Source organism: Hydra viridissima, unplaced genomic scaffold (genome assembly GCF_058129835.1).
Source record: "Hydra viridissima isolate aposymbiotic clone 2 unplaced genomic scaffold, HvirCarnegie_v1 scaffold_13, whole genome shotgun sequence".
In the NCBI taxonomy this organism is placed as follows: domain Eukaryota; kingdom Metazoa; phylum Cnidaria; class Hydrozoa; order Anthoathecata; family Hydridae; genus Hydra; species Hydra viridissima.
This window is the reverse complement of record NW_028324312.1, coordinates 4,566,708-4,583,785: the sequence shown is the minus strand read 5'-3', so window position 1 is coordinate 4,583,785 and position 17,078 is coordinate 4,566,708. Positions and strand designations below refer to the sequence as shown.

At 27.4% G+C, this 17,078-nt stretch overlaps 1 protein-coding gene and 1 pseudogene across 13 annotated transcripts in view; one reads left to right on the top strand and one right to left on the bottom strand.

Moving 5' to 3' along the window:
• The window catches only part of LOC145194931 (nischarin-like), a 31,736-nt gene that overhangs the window by 1,009 nt on the left and 13,649 nt on the right, over positions 1-17,078 (bottom strand). For 3 of the 12 annotated variants that reach the window (XM_090070859.1, XM_090070858.1, XM_090070865.1), the window contains 12 exons: positions 16,501-16,534; positions 16,165-16,277; positions 15,803-15,871; positions 15,590-15,716; positions 15,453-15,511; positions 14,887-15,015; positions 14,632-14,670; positions 10,308-10,454; positions 10,182-10,224; positions 8,271-8,395; positions 7,921-8,030; positions 1,598-1,672 (listed from right to left, as the gene is read on the bottom strand). In XM_090070859.1, coding sequence (XP_089926985.1) covers positions 1,598-1,672; positions 7,921-8,030; positions 8,271-8,395; positions 10,182-10,224; positions 10,308-10,454; positions 14,632-14,670; positions 14,887-15,015; positions 15,453-15,511; positions 15,590-15,716; positions 15,803-15,871; positions 16,165-16,277; positions 16,501-16,534 — 1,070 coding nt within the window. Of the gene's footprint in view, positions 1-1,177; positions 1,197-1,597; positions 1,673-7,576; positions 7,632-7,920; positions 8,031-8,270; positions 8,396-8,846; positions 8,942-10,181; positions 10,225-10,307; positions 10,455-14,631; positions 14,671-14,886; positions 15,016-15,452; positions 15,512-15,589; positions 15,717-15,802; positions 15,872-16,164; positions 16,278-16,500; positions 16,535-17,078 lie in introns of those variants that run through there. The other 9 variants (XM_090070861.1, XM_090070860.1, XM_090070862.1 and 6 more) reach the window with 8 other exon arrangements.
• LOC149880135 (uncharacterized) lies at positions 4,054-7,151 on the top strand (annotated as a pseudogene). Its single transcript, XR_016446427.1, has 9 exons — positions 4,054-4,138; positions 4,264-4,404; positions 4,797-5,074; positions 5,477-5,585; positions 5,844-6,002; positions 6,108-6,311; positions 6,398-6,585; positions 6,658-6,737; positions 6,864-7,151. The product of XR_016446427.1 is annotated as an uncharacterized LOC149880135 (transcript).

Here is a 17,078-nt window from a genome sequence, read left to right as displayed (position 1 = left end):
GGACTAATAATATACGACATATTTATAAAAATAGAAGCCCAAATTTGTGCTAAAAGGCTTTCAAAGAACTCCAACATTAACTCAGTTTTAGCTGTAAAAAAAAAACATTGCTATGTAACATGTTTTCACATTTGTCACATTTTGAGCAATTTGAATGTGTAAAGTTTGTATTGAAGAAATTTTTTATTTTGAAAAGTTTTGAGTTCTGTATCGTTTAAATTATGAAGGAGAAGAAATATTCCCTGAGTTTTCATTTCCACATAATGTCAATTGAAAAGATTGACAGTGTACCATTTTGAACATAAATTTAAAAAAGAGAGAGAATAACAAAAAAGGTTTTGTTTGATAAAAGCCCATATTTATTAATATAATTAGTCCCATAGTTCATAATCTACGGACTTTCAATCCCAATGATTTTGTACCTAGGAATTTTCCAAAGCAAGGAACTTTTCAAGAAGATAGCTTTAAAAGAATCAGCAAAAGAAACAACATTAGTTTAGAATGTATAAATGAATTGGGCTGTACATATGCTTACACACTAAAAAAAAAAAGGTATAATAGAGGTATGTTATTCTACCCGAAGGTAGAAACTAATATTTTTAGGGTAGAATAATCGTTTCTTAAGTTTAAGCGGTTAAAATGGTAGAAACTTCTACCCCTGAAGAGTTTTCTACCTTTGCGTTAGGTGTCACCAGAATGCGGCTCGCAAAGCATAAATTTCTTTATTTTTATGAAAAGCTCTTAACTTAAAAATAAACAAAGGTGAGAATAAATAAATATATTTTATAGTTTATAAAATTTATTTTTCATTGGTTTTTATATTAACCAAAAAACCTTAAAAAAAAAAACAACTTAGACAAATAAAAAAACAAATTAAATATATTATTACTAGATTTATAGCTGCACCTGGTTTTAATGATACATGCGGCATTGTAGCATGTTACTGCAGTTAAAAATTTCAAATTTCGGTATGGAGTATTATTGTCAAGTTGAGTTTTGCAGAAAAGGGTTTTATAATGCACGAGGGTTAATCAATTACATGATGCTGCAGCATGGTCATGAAAAACATCTGAATTTGTTGTGTAGTTTAGATGGTTGTGTTTATTGCTATAACACTGTTAATACATATAGATATCATGTTTTAAAATTTCATCAGTCTCATCTAGTTTCCATAACTTCCGATAAACTAAGTTTATCTAAAGATAGAGAAGAAAATGTTGAAAATATTGTGGAAGTGGAAGCAGAAAACATAGCAATTATTGAAAGTGTGGATGAAAATGCAAAAAAATTAATGACAGAATTTTCTGATTTTTTAGAACCTTTTGGAAACAATTTATGTATAACACAGCTGCAGTTGCGCGAAAAGCACATGCTGCCACTTTCAACAGCTTCTTCAATATGTAATAAAATTAAATGTTTGCTTGATTTGTTCCAGAACAGTATTGTATCATTAACAAGAAAAAGGCTTAAAGCGCTAAATATTGAATCAGATGAGGACTCTGTGTTGAATCAATTATTATCATTTTCCTCAATTTATGACAGTGTCTCTCAACTGTTTGCAACTGATCATCTTAGAAAATTATATATGCTAAATAACCTTGAGTTTGTTTCCCAATAGATCTTGATGTCCAGACTAATGAACTTCATCAAGTAACTGAAAGTCTTGGTGGTTCTAACAATGTAATAAACAATGAAACATTGCCTTTGCCTGTTGTAGTAGCAAACACAGATAATAATATTTATGCAATAGAAAATGAAAAAAATCTTAAAAAAAATAAAAAAGTTGGTTATTATATTCCAATTCTTCAAACTTTGAAAACCTGGCTTCAAAAAGATGATATATGGGCTAGTTGTGAAAGGAACTGTTAAAAGACAGTTAAAAGTGATGGCATTATGCGAGATTATTCTGATGGTACACATTTTAAATCCTTAAATGGTAATAGGAACAATTTTATTCGTTTACATTTGTATAATGATGAGTTAGAAATCTGTAATGCACTTGGAAGCAGAAGGGGTACTCACAAGGTTTCAATTTTTTATTTTATAGTTGGAAATATTGAAACTCATTTATGGACAAACCTTGACCATATTCACTTGGTATTAGTTGCACAATATAGTGCTGTCAAAATGTATGGATATGATAGAATTTTAAATAAACTAAGGAATGATATTAAATTGCTTGAGATAGATGGGCTTGATTTAAATATTCTTGGCAAAATTGAACATATCAATGGTACTATCGCTACATTCTCTGGAGATAACTTATCCTCTCATTTTTTTAGTGGTTTTTCTACTTGCTTCTCATCTGGTAGAGTTTGTCGTTACTGCATGATTTCGTTTAAGTTTCTTTCAAAAGTTCATTCAGAATCTTCATGCCAGTTGAGAACATTAGATTTACATAATTATCATGTTCAAGAAGTAAAGACAGATAAATCACTCAGTGGTGTGTACGGTGTTTACAGCCATTGTTCTTTATCTAGTTTGCAGTATTTCAATGCAAGTGAATGTTTCCCGCCTGACTTTATGCATGATGGACTAGAAGGGCTTTTGAGTGTGAATTTTTCAATTGTTGTGGGAAATCTTATCAAAGAAAAATTATTCACTATTATTCAGTTGAAAGAAGAAATAGCGAACTTCAAGTATGGCATTCCAGATATTTGTGATAAACCTGCTATATCATGTGTTCCAAAAAATTTGGCAGCATCTAATAAAGCAATCCATGGAAAAGCAGTGGAGCGATGGTCACTATTTCATTTTTTACCCATATTTGTCAGTCATCTTGTAAAAAATCATGATATACTCCTAAACAATAACTTTTGGCAGCTTCATTTGCTTTGTCGACAAATTGTGCAAATCATTTTGGCACCAGAAATTGATATAAATTGAATCCCTATTCTTGAGCATCTGATTCAAAGACATCATTCTCTACTTGAGCGAATTAGCCCAGTATCATTTATACCTAAAATACATTTTTTAGTAAATTATCCTAGATTACTATTGCATTTTGGACCTTTGAGACACCTCTGGGTAATGAGATTTGAAGCTAAACATCAATATTTTAAACAAATTGCACGTCGTGTAAAAACTTTTAAAAATATAACATTTACTTTGGCACAACCACATGAAATGCGCAAGTGCGTTATGAATTTTGGACGAAGCCCATACTATAAGGGTCCAGATATTTTAAGCTGTCAAAAAATATTATCTATAGATTCACTTCCATTTGAACTTATTGATGCCATAAAAAAAAAGTTTGTTAATACCCATCAAGTATATCAACATGAGCAGTTTATATCTACTGCAAAATTTAGAATTAATGGACAGATCTTTTATACAAGTACAAGTATTATTTGTCAAATAAAAGGTTGCGATGACATGCCTTTATTCGGAAAAGTTGAATATATATTATTGTTTCAAGGTACTTGGATTATTGGCTGTGTGTTGCAAATGGTAAAACAATATATAGAGTTTGTGGATTTTTACAATATAGAGCAGTCCAACAATTGGGTTGTGGTAATACCTGGTGAACAAGCCAATCATCCATCTATGGGTTCCTATTTTGTAAATAATCAGGAAGGCATTTTATTTCGTCATCGTGTTTGCATAAAGGATGAATAAGAAAATTAAAACATTTATAACTTATTAAAATTTAGTTTTCACAAATATTTATACTTTTAGTTTTATATATTTTACTTCGGTGGGTGTCTGCCAGATAAGGAAAAGTCTGGTAATTCAGATATCTGCAAAGAAAAAAAAAAAAGAAAAATCATGGAGCAATCTGGAAAATTAGGTAATTAAAAAAAAATCAGGGTAATTTACCTTAAAATATTGGCAGACATCCTTATAAACTTATTTGCAGTTTTGAATTTACTTAAACTTGTATTTAATTAGTTTGATGATAATGCTTTTTTGGTATTTTCTGTTTTTTAATTTACTATACTATTTATAATTTACTAGTTTAATCTAGTTTTACAAAGATCTTGCGGAAAAAAAATTATTATAAATGTTTTATTATTTTAAAGTTTTTCATAATTCAAAGTGATCAAATTTAAAATGCCTCTTTTCAAGATATAGTCTGGTGATCGCTTAGTAAAAAAGGCAGTTATTGCTGAAGATTTTGATATGCTGAAAGTGAAGGGTAAGAAATTTTATAATGCTATAACATTATAAATACATTATTTTAAGTAATCTTGTTGAGAGTTAATCCTAAAAAATATAAATTTAACTACTCTTATTAAATTAATTTTTCAATTTTAATTCCAGTGTTTGAGAAGTTCCAATTTTCACCTGCTAAAATTGTTGTAAATAGTGGTGGAACAGAAATAGATGAAAGTGATGTTTTACTCAGTCTTTCGGGTGAAGTGTTGTTAGCTCTTCGTGATGGTAAAGAATGGCAAGTTTACAGTGTGTTTTTATTATTAATGGTATTAGTACATTTAATTATTAAAATGCAGAGTATTTAAAAAAGACTACGTGTTAATTGGATTTTTTTATTTTTATTTTTGTAGGCTTCAAAATTGTTGCAAGAGAAAAATTTTTGTTTTTAAGAAAAGTTCATAATTATCCTTTGGATTATAATGGACTTTTTGCTTCTTTTTTTTTCTTGGCCTTTAGTGAAAAAAAATTTTAAACAGTTTTGATTTTGTGATTGCAATTTTTTGCTTGTTTTTGGTGTAAAAATAAAATTCTATCTTGTAACGCCTTATTCGATCATTTACGCCTTAAGTTACGTTATAAATAGGTAATAAAGTTATAAATATTATGTTATTTATTGCTAAATAGTTTATATTGCATAGATTCTGTAACTGTCACAACGTCTCCTGAAAAATTGCCATCGTGTATTCAGTCATTGTCTTCTTCACAACTTTTGCTGTTACAGGAAGGTGAATCTAGTAGCACTGAGCATATGCTTAATACGTCTGGACTGAAGACATTCTCAACAGTATACTGTCTACCAATGCTTCCAAAGCACTTAACAGCAGCACTAGAGAAAGCCTCCTCTAAAGCGGATCTAGATGTTGAGTGAACGACAGTTAATTAAAATTGTTTATGATGATCTGCTGCAATATTCTTTGTAAGTAGTAATTTTTTTGAACAATTGATCTTTTTTTTTTTTTTTCTTCTTTTTTTTTAGTTGTAAAAGGAAAATTTCAATAAAAATTCCGAATATTTTGGGGAACAATAACAATAAAAATTGCCAATATTGCAAAAATGCGGTATAAAAATTCTCCTGGCTAATGTCTGATATATATATATATATATATATATATATATATATATATATATATATATATATATATATATATATATATATATATATATTATATATATACATATATATACACATGCACACATATATATATAGAGAGAGTTTTTTTGTTTAAAGTCTTTTATTTTACCTACTTACATGATTGCTTTGACTATCTCCGACTGCTCTATTACTGGGTTATACAAAAATAAATTTTTCGCTTTTTAGATATCCAACCTCTCTGATGTATCAGGCTGTATGTCAAGCTATTGTGTGAACCTATCCTAAGTTACAAGATAGAATTGTATTTTTACGTCAAAAGGCATCAAAGCCTTATGTAAGTTTTGCAAAACTGTGTTTTATTTTGTATGAAGCTTTTATATAAAAACATATGTAGTGCTTTTAAAAACTGTTTGATATTTAATAAGGGATAATATATGCATTTGGCTAAGATATATATATATATATATATATATATATATATATATATATATATATATATATATATATATATATATATATATCTGCGTGTATGGATATATGCATATTAAAATTAATTATCTATAATTAATTTCAATAAGTAATTTCTTTCAAGGCAAAATGGTTAGACAACTTAAAAACAAGATTCAAGTCTGAAAGGTCTAAAATGCATAATGTACCTTCAGTGCAAGAGCATAAAAAGTTTGGTACAACGCTGAAAAGAAAGCAACTTTATATTGAATGTGCAGTAACTCCAAAACAGAAGCGGTCAGAGGTAAGTATCTCAGAGATTAGTTATTTAAATTCTGCACTATTTAACATATGGTTATAAAAAACTAAAAAGTAGTATCCTTTTTTTAATTTTATTACATTTTTAAAGATGCAAACAAACTCTATGGAGGATTTGCTAAGCTGCATTGCTCACAAAAAAACCATTTCAAATGAGTTAAAAAAAAGTCTTCCTGATATGTCAAAGATTAGAGATCGAATGGCAAAGACCTTTGTACATAGAAGGAGAATAATACTTCATTCTACCACAACACAAATACTAGAAGAGTATCCAGCATTAAAGATTGCTTCAGAGGTGTGTTTTAACTTGAGTTTATAAATCAATGGAGTAAGAATAACTCATAGTTGATAAATTTTAATATGTATAATTATATTTTGTAGCTGTTAGAAGAGGCAAATCTCATAACTGGAAATGAAGGAACCAGTAAAATAAACCAGTTCTTTACAGCTGAAAGATCTAAAAAAGATACTGGAGATGGCCAAGTCAGGGAAAAGAAATGCCAAAAAAAATGAATTGGTGACTAACATTGTGGCTGCCATAGGATCTGAGTCTAATGTCAATATTGAAGGTTTATAATATATCTGTTTGTCTTTAATTTATTTTGTGTTTATTTATGTAAAAAAGTTATAAATATTTTTAGCACAGCAGATAAGAGCATCGATGTTGTACTTGCCCGCCATGTTTGGTAAAAAAATTGAAAGATGACTTGTGATAAATAAGGTCTCAATAGTGTTTTGAAGCTAACATTCTTCAATGAGGCTTATGATTTTTCGATTTTTAAAGTGTTTTTTTTTACTTTTGTCAATATAAATGTAATATTTAAATTGACAATTCTGATTTTTTTAGGAATCATCTCTAAGCACACCAACAATAAGAATCACTTGTTCAAATCAAGCCAATATTCTGCATTTTGAAGATGTGCATATACCAATCTACCTCGATGGTTTAGTTATTTATAACGTTCAATCCATCGATGAAGCATTAAAAGTCTTGATAGCATCTTACTGGGTTTTTGAAATAGCCTTCGATCCGCGACTGCAAAAAACATTGACATTTCTAGCCAACTATATTTGTGGACTTAGTGAGTTCCGTGTCAGTCTACCGGTTCAGCGATTGCTGAACAAATTGTTGTAAACTTATTATAATAATCAAAATAGTTTTTTTTTTAAATGTGTTGTTTTCACTGTCGTTGTAAATTTTTAAACCTTAACAAAAGCAAAAAAAAATATGCAAAAAGCAAAAAAATATTAAAAAAAACTAAGCCTGCCTTTAAGGGTGGAGGAAAATACCTTACATATAGGGGTATAATAAAATACCTTAGTAATATTCTACCTTAAAGGGTAGGATATATGATATACCTTTGAAGGTAGGCGAAATGGTAGACAAATATACCTTTTAAGGGTAAAATTGTATACCTTGCTTAAAGTAGTAAGTTATACCTTGAGGTGTTTTTTTCTACCTTAGATAAAGGTAGACTAAAATACCTTACTATGTAGGGTATATTTTTCTACCTTAAAGGGTAGGATATGTGATATACCTTTAAAGGTAGAAATTCCTACCTTTTTTTTTTAGTGTGTATGGTTATACAAAGTATGAAGATCATGCTGCTTTTCACTAAAAAGTTACGGATTGCGTGAGAGTAGACAATGAATTACAAGAAAAACTATTTTTAAGCCTCACCTGAATATTTTATAAGATTGACAATATTGTCTATCTTATAAAATCTTCAAAAAGGAAAACTAGAACAACAGCAGAACATCTTTTCAATAATTTTGCATTTTATCAACTTTTTTATGTTTTATGTAACAACTAACGACTCACAGAACAACTACAAATATGTTTTAACAACAAAAGTATAACAACTGATTTAGTTTAAAAAAAAACAACATGTTTTATGACTTACAGCTCTAAATGAGAATTAACATAATCTTTCACTTCTTTTCTTAGCTCTTCATTTAACTCCAAAAACGCATCATCATTATCTATATACCAAGTGTTTTTTCGTGATAAAGTCTAAACAATAAAAAAAAACTTGATTATCATCTTCATACCAATTGTTCAATCATTACAATTTTGAACAGTAAAATAAGTTCATTTGTGTTTTGAATCCTACAGACAAGTTGTTCGATGGAAAGAGACTTCTAATAAATTACTTAACATAAATTATGCAACACTTAACAAATAATGCTCTTTTTAAAAATGAGAAAATTTTTTCTCAAAAAAATTCCCTCATCTAAAAAATTTTTAACGTGCCTCTTCTTTGCCATCTAGCATTTCATTATAGACTGTGAGCCATGAGTCACCAGCTTGTGTACGAAGTTTTTCAATCTGATCACGCAAGAATCCATCATCAGCTGCTTTTTTATTTGAAAAATCGGCTAAAAATTTTTAAACTGATATGTTTGTGCTTTTAGTACAAAAACTTAATTTTATTCAAAACCAAATCACATATGATCATTAGTTAAATAACTTCAAAGGAATAAAAAAAGAATTCCAGAAAAAAATATGGACTAGACAAATAGTAATTGTAAGTCATTTCCAGGCATCAATCACTATCAGGTTTTGATTGGCAAACTGGATTTATTTCAAATAGTGCAATTGTATATAATCTTTGATGATACCTTCCACTAAGTTCCTCAATATGATTTTGATAATGAATTTAAAAAAATAACAGTGGTTTCTTACTCTCATTATCTTTTTTTTTTTTTTTCTTCTTTTTCTTATAACATTTATAATTTGCATTAAGAAAGTCAACTTAATTAAAAAGGTTTATTACTTTTTTTATTGAAACACAAGATTACAGAAAATATGGAATAAATTCCAAGGTACCTGACATACTCAATCTGTCAGGAAAAGCTTGGTCATAGCTGTCTTCAGAGGTCTTCTAAACAGAATCCACTGTTTTTAAAAAAATACTTCACATTCTAAAATAACAAGAAACAATTGCACAAAACAGTTGCAATTGATCTTTGAAAAGCATGGAAACCAAGATCATGAAGATTATGCTTAAAGAAAATTAAAACGCTTTGAAATCAAAGTGGTGGAAGGAGTGAAGTTTGTAACATATTGGTCTAAAATCCATATATAAAATCCAATTACAAGAGTTTAAAAAACAAAAACTACCAGCAACACACATATTTTAATGATATCCCAAAAAATTCACTGGCTGCTGACACTTAAAGATACAACAAAATTAAAAGATAATTAATAAACCTTTGTAAAACATTTAAGTAAGAACTCATTTAAGAAATTGGTTAGAGAAAAAAAGCTTTATTCTTATAGAAACAAATGAAATCATCTGTAGCCAAGATATGCTTTAAAAAAATGTTAATTTATTAGTTTTAGGTAATCAAAAACTGTTTTTGCTGGGTTGAGATTCTTTTTATAGATGATCTTAAGAATATAAAATTGTGAACCCCTATATATACCTCAAGTTTTTCAAAAATACTTGGCTTGAAAATTCTGCAATTTATACTCAATGTCTAAAAACTTATTTAAAGTTTAATTATAACATTTATTCAATAAGTGTATATTTTACAATTCAATTACTTTCTCATTTTAATGGTAATTTCTACCAAAGAGAACATACAAAAAAACTAAAACATTTGCTGATAGCAGAATTTTTAAAAACACCTCAAGTTGAGATTAATCATTAAAAGATGGCTTTATCATAAACATCTATTTTCATATTAAAAAGTCATTTTAAAGAATGTATAAAAATGATATTATAGTATGTTAAAAGCAAAGTTTTTCTTTTATGAGATAAAATCTCTTTTAAGTATCTCCTTAAGTGCAATGGAAACTTTTCTGCAGCTCATAAAAGTAATTTGAAAGAGCAGGTACACACTAAAATATTGGAATTATTTTTTTTTTCAAAGATATTTGCCAAGCAAAACCTTTAGTTTAAAAGGAAAAAATAAAATTCAAATTTTTTTTTTTAAATTTTGTTGCAACATATTTTTTAAGCATTTTACATACTTTAGTCAATATATACTATGTTATATATTATAACTATTTATTTAACACTATATATTTTTAATATATATTTTTATAATTGCACTATAGATTATTTATAATAATCGTAATTTTAAAATTGTTTTAAAATACTTTTAAAATTAAGAAGATTTTAAATGTAAGATTTGTTGAAAATGAAGAGTCACTTACACTTTTTACTTTCTGACTGACCAATTTTTACAATACGATCTTTCTAAAAAAATAATACAACAAGAAAAAATTTAATGTTAAATTAATGAAAATAAAAAAAAAAAACATTAAAACTTTTTTCAAAACCTTTTTAACTCTTGGAGAAGCGGATATGTCAAGTGGATATGTCAACTTTGAATTTTCTGCAGGAGAAGCACATGGCTCTTTTGAAAAAATATTGTCTGGAATAATGACATACTGTTCTTCCATGTCCAAAATTTTAGAGACTTTTAACTTAAAAAAGAAAACAATTGAACCATTGAAATTGTTCTCTTTTTACTTAATAACTAAATAAAAATGATGATAAAAGATCTCAAGAACATCTTAAAACTTGGAAATATTTACTCTGATTATGCTACAATAGTTAAAGGATTATCTTTAGCTGATTTGATAAGCTACTATTACTAAGGTTACTTGTGTGTAACTGTATAATAGAATACTTTGCTAAAATGATTTTTAAGCTTATTATAATAATAATTCAGGTATTTTTAGCAACAACAAAAAAACAATATTACTGGTTGGTTTGCAAAAATTGTTTTGTAAAACCTGAATAATCATTATGAAAACAAACCAATCAAATTATCATTATTAAAATAAACCAATCAAACAATTTTTGATGCTTCGTTCTTTTTTTATGCAGTTATAAAACTTGATTTTATAATATTTTTTGTTAGCAAAAAAATTATAAAACTGTTGATTAATTATAAAATAAAAAAATTGCTGTATACTTAACCTTTTACTTAAAAAAAATTTACAAATACATTTGAAATTTTGAAAATATAGATTTACATCCAAAAAAGAAAAAAAAAACTCTTTTTCTTAATACAAAATCTAGTATCCTTAAAAAAAAAAAAAAAATCCTCTGTCTCTTGAACATAAATGCAAAAGTTATTTAAAAAAGCAAATTCATTTTCAAAAATGTTTAAAAAGTGTAAACCACTTATTAAAAGAAGACTTTACAAAATACTTCACTGCTATTTAAAAAATACTACAAATCCATTTCAGAAATTCCAAACCACTTGCCATAAAATGATCTATATAAATTGGCATAAGCAAGATGGGAAAATGGGGAAAGGTTAAATATCCTTTCCCACCTACACTCCACCCACATCTTTCCCAATTCCCAATTGTTTTTAAGGATACTAGATTTTATATTGCTTAAAAAAAAGATATTAAGTTCTAAATTTATTAATCTTTTTGGGTAAGGGCAAGAACTGTTAGTGCCTGAACTGCCAACTGTCAGGGATACCCAGAGGTGCAGGATTTACTTAAGGAAGCAATCAGATAAATGGAGACTCCTAATTGAAACAGCTATTGAAGGACATTTACCTTCTATCAGAAGGTCAGGTAACTGTCATTCATAACAGGTATAGAATATAAAATTTCAAAGTCTAGAATCTGGAAGAAAATCTAGAAACTGTTCTCTCTTGAAAATTTACTTGATATCAAAGAAAGGTTCATGGCCAAATTAGAAAACTTTTTACTACTTTGAAACGTAATTTTGGTTGATCAAGGTATTTTTTTTTTGGTTGATCAAGGTAGATTTAAGAAAGCAGTTATGAAGTTATTTATCCATAAAACTATCAGAAGGCTCTAGATATTTAATAAATAGATAGATAAAAAAAAAAAAAAACTTTTCTGCTTCTGAGTATCAAAATACAAATGGAAGGATAAGAATAAAACTTAAATAATCTGCAAGAAAGAACCAGAAAGACACCTGAGTTGCTAATTTAATCAGTTGGTAAGAATGTATGTGTGTGTGTGTGTGTATATATATATATATATATATATATATATATATATATATATATATATATATATATATATATATATATATATATATATATATATATATATATATATATATATATTGGAGTAGGTTTTTTTCAAAAATGTTGTTTTAAGAGTCACCCTAATATATATATATATATATATATATATATATATATATATATATATATATATATACATATATATATATATATATATATATATATATATATATATATATATATATATATATATATATATATATATATATATATATATATATATATATTAGGGTGACTCTTAAAACAACATTTTTGAAAAAAACCTACTCCAACCCCTTTAATTTGTTTTGTATAATACTAAAACACTAGGGTTAAAATTTTTTTGAACAAAAAATATATTTAGGGGTAGCTCAAGACCCTTAAAAACTTGACGGGTCCCTAATTTATTGAAAAAAAAGTTTTTCTAAAAAATGTCAACCTGATACTCAAAAGAAGCGAAATTATATAAAAACTTCAAAAATAATAACTAATTAACCTAAAAAATTTGTTTTAAAAAATTATTCTCAAAAAACTTTAAAAATTTGACTTTTTTTTTCCAGCTAAAAAACAATAGTTTTTATGCATTTATATCTGTAAAAATTATTTTTATGAAACATGATTTTCATTTTTGAACTTTTTATATAATTTTGCTTATTTTGAATACCAGGTTGACATACTTTAGAAGAACTTTTTTTTTCAATATATTAGGGACCCGTCAAATTTTTAAGGGTCTTGCGCTACCCCTAAATATATTTTTTGTTCAAAAAAATTTTAATCCTAGTGTTTTAGTATTATATATCGGGTCCGCCAAATAACTTTTTTTTTTGAAAATGCTATAAAAAAAAACTATTGAATATTTTCTTAAATGTCTTTTTTTATTTGAAAGTACAATCCTTCCGGTTAATAATGGAAAAGACTTTCATTCAAATGGCTGCCTCGGCTGGCCATGCAGTAGCCTACACGATCGGTCCAATTTTTAAGCACATTATCGATTGTGTGCAGCTGTATTTTACCAATGGCTTCACGAATATTATCCTTTAAAGCGTCAATTGTCTCTGGCTTGTCGGCATAACACTTATCTTTGAGGGCACCCCACAAATAATAGCCCAACGGTGTCAAATCGCAGCTCTGAGGTGGCCAAACGACATCAGCTCCGCGGCTGATAATGCGATCTTCAAAAACAGGGCGCAAAACATCGAGTGTAGCTTCGGCTGTGTGGCACATAGCGCCGTCCTGTTGAAACCAAATGTTGCCAATATCCTCCTCTTCAATTTTTGTGAACAAAAATTCCATCAACATGGCCCGATAACGATCGCCATTGACTGTAACAGCCACTCCTTGCTCATTTTCAAAGAAAAATGGCCCAATTATGCCTCTGGACCAAAATCCGCACCAAACAGTGACTCGTTTTGGCTGCATCGGCTTTTCAATGTATGCGTGCAGGTTTTCTGTGCCCCAAATGCGACAATTTTGCTTGTTTACATACCCTCCAAGATCAAAATGAGCTTCATCTGAAAAGATGATTTTTTTGGCAAAATTGGCATCTTCTGTAAGTCGATCGCAGGCCCACTTAGCGAAGCGAAAACGCATTGGATGGTCAGTTGGCTTCAACTCCTGAACCAATTGGACTTTGTATGGTGTCATACCAAGGTCTTAATGCAAAATTCGTCTCAATGATCTCTCCGAAATGTTCAATTGTTGAGAACGACGGTGAATTGATGTTGATGGCGTTTCACGCACACTTTCTGCCACAGCAGCAATATTCTTGGGTATACGCACTGTTTTTGGCTTTTCACGCTTTGGTTTATCGATGAGGATGCCAGTTTCTTTCACTTTTTTCACAAGATAACAAACATACGGAGCTGACGGTGCTTCTCTTCTTCCAAAATCCGTACGCAATTTTCGCACACATTCTGCAACATTACCATGATTTTCAAAGTAATGTTGCAATATTTCCCAGCGTTGTTCAAGTGTATACACAACCATATTTGTTCAACGGAAGGATAAAACAAATTATCTGTCAAATCAGACATGAGCTAAGTGTTACCATTCACAAAATAAGCACTAGTTGAAAAAAAAAAAGTTAGATGGCGGACCCGTTAGAACAAATTAAAGGAGTAGGAGAAGGTTTTTTTCAAAAATGTTGTTTTAAGAGTCATGCTAACATATATATATATATATATATATATATATATATATATATATATATATATATATATATATATATATACACACACACATACATATATATACACACACACACACACACACATATATATATATATATATATATATATCAGTTGGGAAGATTTTGATCCCCTCATATTTTTAAAATTACCAGACAAGTTTTACAAATTTTAACTAAAATTAGTAATTTTTAATATAAAAAAGATGCATCAAAAAAACTCCACTCATACTTGAAGTAAAAAAATTCATAATTTTAACACTCCTTTTATTAAGATTTACTTCAGTACCAAGGTACTGAGGTAAATCTCATTGTGTCAATTCTCATTCCACCTTGCCCTTACAGGCAAACCTTTTAAAATTCAAACACTATATAAAAAGAATCAACAACAAAGTCATTATTTACTAATGCTTACAAGTTCTTTTTTGTTTGGAGTGTGGCCATCTAAGGACACCTGTAGCAGAAAAAGAAAATCACTATCATTAATGTTTCATTTCCAAAATGGATTTGATTAAAAAATCAAAAAGGTTATTCTTAACTTACTTAAAAAGAAAAATTAAATTGGTTTTGTGTAATGTTATGTACACAATTACATAACATATAGTTGAAAAAGTTTTAATCTAAAACAACTTTAAAAAAACTTTAAAGCTCAGCTCAATTTGCTTTAAACCTCAAAAGCTCTTTTAGAAAATGATGCCCATATCATCTCTCTATAATTATGGATATCTGTAAATGGATTACTATGCACAAACAATGTATGTAGCAATGGTAATTTTCCAAGTGAAATAACATCTGTCACCTATATAATTGACAACAAAGTTTTTGATAAGAAAAATATTTAAAACAACTTATTTAAACATTAAGTAAAAATAGAACTGTACAATATTTTAGAGAACTTGAAACTTATATTTTAATTTAGGTTAATTTAAAAAAACAACTGTTTTATGTTACAAAAAAGTGTTGCATTTTAAAGTTATTTTCTTAAGGAAAGAACAACCTACAATAATAAGCCTAAGATTAATAAAATTATAAGATGATAAAATTATAAGATGATAAAATTATAAGATGATAAAATTATAAGATGATAAAATTATAAGATGATAAAATTATAAGATGATAAAATTATAAGATGATAAAATTATAAGATGATAAAATTATAAGATGCCTTGAACATGATATTTTTATCATTTATTCAAATTATCTTTTTAATTATTAAAAGCTGTAAAATTTACTTACTTTTTGCAGCTGATTTTGAGAAACATTTAGCACTTCAAGAGAATATAATTTTTCGAGGCCTGATCATAAAATATATGTTTCAAGCAAAATTCACTGAGAAATTAAAACACCATCAAAACATTAATAATTTTACTAACCTATAATATTCGTAAGTTGGTTTGCAGATATGTTTAATGATGTAATACAAGGTAGCTTGTAAGAAAACTCATCCACATTGCGAATTACATTAAATGATAGATCTAAATCAGTTAGGGATAGTAATTCCTAAAATATATAAAACATCAAATATACAAAAAGTCAATGAAATTTAACATTAAAATAGTAAGACTTGTATTCAATGGTGCTCATACCTCTAAGGATTCTACTTCAGATATGCTATTGTGACTTAAGTCTAGATGCATAAGCGATGGAAACAATCGCTGAAATAAACATAAAAAACTTTAAAATATTAATAAAAAAAACAAAAATTAGATTTTATTGTGAAATCTAATTTTTGTTTTTTTAATTAATATTTCATCAAAAATTAGATTTCAAGTGTTACTACTTTTATATAACCCAATAAATATATGAAAATATATAACCCAATAAATATATGAAAATATATAACCCAATAAATATATGAAAATATATAACCCAATACATATATGAAAATATATAAACCAATAAATATATGAAAATATATAACCCAATAAATATATGAAAATATACATACAAGCGAAGAATCTAGATGAAGTATATTATTATAGCTAAATGTTGCTTTCTTTAACATAATCCATGAATTAAACTGATACTCTATCTTTTGACTTGATTTAATCTCTGCATAAACTATATAAAGCACAGAAAAAACTACTTAATATTTAAAATTTTAGTATCTTATAATACAAAGGCAAAAAGTATTGCAGAAAACACAAAAATATACATTTGTTTCAGAAAACTCCAATCAAAGACTTAATGAACAAAAACTATGGAAAATAGATTATTTGATTAATATCTCTGAAACTATAATACATATCACAGAATTTAACTAAATTTTAGAGTAAAGAATTACCTTGAGACCAAGTAACATTTGTCAGTGCTAAATCCTAAACCATTAATTTTTAAAAGCTTTTATAGCATTAATTTTAAAACAAATAACTTTTCTTTTTTTTAAAACAAATAACTTTTCTTTTTTTTTTTTTTTTTTCTTTTCTTTCTTTTTGACAAGAACATCATACTGGGACAACTACAAACTACATTTATAAACAATTAAAATGAGATCAAAAAAGTGATCTTGAACATTAAGAAATCTAAACAAAATAGAATCTGCTTTTTTAAGTACAGTGACACTTCTTTCATAAAATACTTGTATATATTTAGTTTATTTGCTATATTTAGGAAGGCTTTTGAGTGAATTATCTTTACTAATTTATAAAATAAAAGTAAACTCAGAAATGTACAGTTGCATAAATTTTTAGAAGTAGCTTCAGTTCATATTTTGGAAAACCTTGAAATAAATGAAAAACTTACAAAACTTGTTTACCAATAAATTTGGTTTTTAAGTTTTTCTTAGAGATATAGGACAATTTTGATATGCAGAATCATAAAATCACATTTTGGGCAATCAGGTTAGCATTTTGATTGTTACAT